At 38.6% G+C, this 5,000-nt stretch overlaps 1 protein-coding gene across 1 annotated transcript in view; it reads left to right on the top strand.

Annotated features, from left to right (window-relative positions):
• Positions 1-5,000, top strand: part of LOC144964285 (U3 small nucleolar RNA-associated protein 15 homolog) — a 115,058-nt gene that overhangs the window by 91,709 nt on the left and 18,349 nt on the right. Inside the window, 2 exon segments of the mRNA XM_078898371.1 lie at positions 2,952-3,044; positions 3,047-3,090. Of these exon segments, the coding sequence (XP_078754497.1) occupies positions 2,952-3,044; positions 3,047-3,090 (137 nt within the window).

The following is a 5,000-nucleotide window of genomic DNA, read 5'->3' as shown; positions in this document are numbered from 1 at the left end:
TTATGGCCGTGAGGCCCTATCAAACTCACTCCGTAGTTGATAAATTACCAAATGCTTCTCTACGTATTCTGACAAAAAATCCTGTTTTATAGTTTGATCAGAAAACCCTTTACTTGTGCGGCTATGTGGTCTAGTGGTATGACACTCGCTTTCGGATTGGAAGGTCTTGGATTCGAGAATCGCTCGGCGCATAGTTGGGAGTCCTTGAAATAGGTCCTTTGTTCACATTCTCTCACCATACTCAGGTGTAAAATGAGTATCCACCTTGCCGCCAACAGCGTTGTCTTTGTCGGGGAATTTTTTTTTTTAATGTAATTTTGCCTAACAGGCGTCATGTCTCGTTCTACATGTTACGTGTTGCTATTGGTCAGGGACCCTTTGTAAAGTCGATAGGAACATTTTACATGTAAGGCGCCTGTTAGGCGATTAGGACAACGTTGTTTACGGCCAGATACTTATTTTACCACTTGAGTACGGTGAGAGAATATGAGTAAAGAGCCTTTTTCAAGGACTCAACTAACTATGCACCGCCCAGAGCGGGACTCGAACCCAGGACCGTCCTATCCAAAGGCGAGTGTCATACCACAAGACTACGTACGGCATGACCGCATGGTCCGGTGAGTGGGAATGACCTACCTCCGATTTAATTTGGACAGAGGGCTGGAGGAATGTCTTTGAACCAGCAGAATAAGAACTAAGTAAGGATGTTCTCTATTGGAACTGAGCGCGTTTTGATATCGGCAGCTGCTACTGTGTCGTGGTGCTCGGCAGTTTTGGATACCGTTGCCATACATCTGACCATAACTTTATGAAAAATCACCCGATTTACTTCAAATAAAGATTAAAATGCTCTTACAGAAAATGCACCCCAAAAAAAAAAAAAAAAAAAAATGAAAGAAAGAAGAAAAAAGAAATGCAAATCCATAATTTTCACCTTCGGACTGATTATGTCATGCATTGACACAACTAAAATAACAAGTCTAGACTTTTACCGAAAGTCTCATGCCTAGAATTTAGAAAATGGTTTTAAATTTTCGGATTAACTAACAGTTTAAATAATTAAAAAACAAAAAATGAATAAAACAAAAACCAACAAAAATTTATAAAAAAAAAACAACCTAAAAACGAATTTTAACCACTCTTGTTGAAGGAGATAAGATTACTCGGCTGGCGTATGAAATAGAGCGGATGAGGAGATTATGCGACTGTAATGTTTAAGATCGCGATTTGGAACATTTAAAACGCATTATGTCATTGATGTCAAATTCGTTTTCCCCAAATTATTCACGATCTAGCTTGTGAAATACCTAATATAATGAAAAAGGGGGGTAAAAAAAATATAAATCCGGGCCAGACAGAAATTAATTACAGCGTCTTTTTGAAATATTAATATAAGTGATGTAGACAATTATTTTATAGTTAAAATATCTCCACGGCTACATCCATCCCTTACATTACAAACATATATTATATTCTTCGTGGCACCATCCATCCGCGCAGTGTATTGCATGCTTTTTGGGTAATGATGCAAAGAAATGAATTACAACTCGCCGAGGTAATAAAAACATTTGCTGTGCCTATTCATCATCTCCACCTCGGTACTCCCGTCATCTGGCTAAAACACACTTTTCCCATTTTTTAAATTTTGGCCGAAATTTAAAAAAAATTTGGCTAGGAATTTTTCGCTTTAAATCATAGCAATCAATAAGAATTATTGATCGCAAATTTAAATAACGACTTGTTAAAATGATACCCAATTTGTCGTCTTTGAGATTTGTTGATAAGTCAAAAGGGCCGTTTTTTAATCGGTTGATGTTATTTAAACAATCTTTTCTGACCAAATTAAATTTTTTAAAAATATATATTAGTCAGAATGGAACCTGTGGGAAGGAAGAGAGGCGGTGTGTAATAGGTTATGATATAATGTAATTTGTTACGGAAGGAAATTAACGTCGTTTTAACCACCGTTATGATCTTTCACCCTCCACATTTCATTTGGAAGTTGGTTTTTTTTGGGGGGATTTAAAAAAATCCTTTTAATATTATTTTCCTCCTCCTCATCTTCCTCCCTCTTCGTCGTCGTCGTCGTCCTCCTCCTCCTCCTCCTCCTCCAGCTCCTTCTCCTCCTCATCCTTCTCCTCCTCCTCCAGCTCCTTCTCCTCCTCCTCATCCTTCAGCTCCTCCTTCAGCTCCTCTTACCCCTTCACTTTCTCCTCCTTCTCTTGTGTTTGAACCATGGGAAGATAATCTGAAACTATCTGAGCTGTTTGTGATATTTTGTGTAATCTCCCTCCTCCTCTTCGCCATTAAAAGAAAAATAAAATAATATATTATAAATACTGGTTTACTTGTACTTCTTTAAAAAAAAATCTTCTGTCATTCCTGACATAGATCTAAATGTACCCCCCCCCCCCCCCATATTAACTACTTGTATTTGTCCTTATTACACAAGTTTCTTTTTTGGATTTTGTTATTTAATATTTTTTTTTAAATTTATTTATTTTTAAAATGTTATTTTATTTTACTGTTATTGTTTTATAAATGTGACCCCTCGTCTCAAAACGGTATTATGTCGGGATGGATCAGATGCTAAAATGTCAAATTATAGTTAAAAGTGGTCAAAAATATAAAACGTTGGTATTTAGCACAGTAAAATATGATATTCCTTCTCCCATATAAAGCATATAAACTCAACTTAAGCATGATATTTCAGGCTACAAATTTCATTTTCAGCATCTTAATCATCCCGACTTAATACTGTTTTGAGACGAGGGGTCACGTATAATTTTTTTTTTTTGCTTGGCATCAAACGTCTTTCATTCCGTATCTGATCTGATTACGTTGAAATAAAAGTCGCTTTCCTTAATCCCGATTTCGCATATCTCGAGAAAAAAACATTTATAACCCTCTAATTATGTTGTAATTTTATGCTTTTTCTTTCTCCCCTCCAGGCGGAAATTACGTCAAGGTGTGGGACTCGATGGCAGGGGGAAAACTCTTGGCGACCCTCAACAATCACCACAAGACAGTCACCTCCCTTTGCTTCTCCACAACTACGAGCGATTCATGTCCGCCTCCCTCGACCAGTAAGTGCTCTATGCTATTTGAGCCTTTATAAGTAATATATAGCGCAATAATAATAGTCATTAATCGTTCTCAAAGCGCTTTTTACAAGGATTAGGAAATCAACAGCAACACTTAACATGTAGGACTCAACTATGCGCCGCTCAGAGCGGACTCGAACCGTGGCCTTCGTAAAGTTATGGCCTGATACTGACCAAAAAATGACGTCAAAATGCCAGTCTTTTGCCACAAAAGAAAACAAATCGTGAGTTGTACTCAATAGTTCAACCAATGAAATAACTTGTTTCCATGAGCTCTACTTACAACTCACTAGGCGGTGCAAAAACCAAATAATGACATCAAACTGCCAGTCCTTTTGGATTTCAGTATCAGGCTATAACATAACGATGGCTACGCTCGAACCCGGGACCTTCCTGTTCGAATGCAAATGTCATACCACCAGACCACATCAATCAGGACTGCCAACTGTAGGCCAATCCAATGACGCGCTGTTGAATGCTTTTTATCCCCCTTGTAAGATTGTATGACTTTTATGATTTAACGGGTTTTTTGTGGGGTTTTTTTGGTATATATTGTTTTTTTTTTGTTTGGTTTTTTTTTGGGTTTTTTTTTTTTTTTTACGAGAGTCACATCTTAACATTTTAATGAAAAAAATAATATTTTAACATGTTTCTCTTCTGTTTCTCATACGTCTTTGTACCTTCTTTCTTCTTTTTATTTTCTTTCTCGTTTAGGGGGTTTTCTTTCGTACTTTTCTTCCCCCCCCCCCCCCCCCCCCCCCCCCCCCCTTGTATTATATTTGACCAAGGGCAGTTGTGATAGTATTGAATTAAGTGAACTTGTCAGGTGCAGGGTAGTATCGCATCCACTCGTTGAAGACTGAAAACAACCGATACCCAATTAATAAATAGTAGTAGGTATACATCTCGTATTTATGTTCCAGTTATAGATACCGCCGTGTTGACGGTTGCTTTTTTTTGCATTTTTGAACAGTGCGATTCGGTGCATGTTGGGGTAAGATAGTCGATGTGGCAACAACTGGTTGTCGCCGGTAGAAGGAAAGATGGACGATGGAAATGGATAGTGATAGACGTCTGCCGCTGTGCCGATGTTATTGTTGATGTTGATGTTGGTGTTGGCGTTTGTGTTACTACTTCTTCTGCTGTTGCTGCTGCTGCTGCCGCCGCCCATTTTTGTTATTGTTTGAACGTAGCTAAATCAATAAAACACACCGTATTATAATAACAGTCAAAGGTTGCTGTATATAATTTATGATACCATTTGTAGCTAGCTGTCTCGACACAACAACAACAAAAAAAAAAAAAAACAACAAAAAACCCCGTTTACAACAATGTTTGATAAGACGTTTTAAAAACAAATAAGCGGTCCCGTTTTTATTGAGTGAATTCGTAGGCGGTGTGTGGATAATTAAAACACACAGCAATCTGTTCTTGATGCAGCTATGTGGTCTGATCTGTGGTATTGGCACTAGCTTTCTGATCGGAAGGTCCTGGATTCGAGCCTCGCTCGGCGCATAGTTGATTCCTTGGAAAAGGCTCTTTACTCACATGCTTTACTCTCACCGTACTCGGGTGTACCTGGATGTTAACAGCGTTGTCTCTGTCGGGAAAAAATGTAATATCGGCTAACAGGCATCATGTCTCGTTCTACACTTTACGAGTCGCTGTTGGTCAGGGACCCTTTGTAAAGCGCTTTGAGCACGTTTAGTGGATATTGTGCTATATAAAAAGCTCAGTTTATTTTAAATTCAGTCACGGGCATCGATTAGTCTGAAAATCTGTCTGTCTATCTTTTTCCTTCCCCCCCTGGGCCTCCTGAAGTCTCTCTCTCTCTCTCTCTCTCTCTCTCTCTCTCTCTCTCTCTCTCTCTCTCTCTCTCTCTCTTCCCTTCTCTCC

The sequence above is a fragment of the Berghia stephanieae genome, chromosome 2, assembly GCF_034508935.2.
Source record: "Berghia stephanieae isolate SIO BIC M18660-M18661 chromosome 2, UCSD_Bste_1.3, whole genome shotgun sequence".
In the NCBI taxonomy this organism is placed as follows: Eukaryota; Metazoa; Mollusca; class Gastropoda; order Nudibranchia; family Aeolidiidae; genus Berghia; species Berghia stephanieae.
This window is presented reverse-complemented; position numbering and strand designations above follow the sequence as displayed.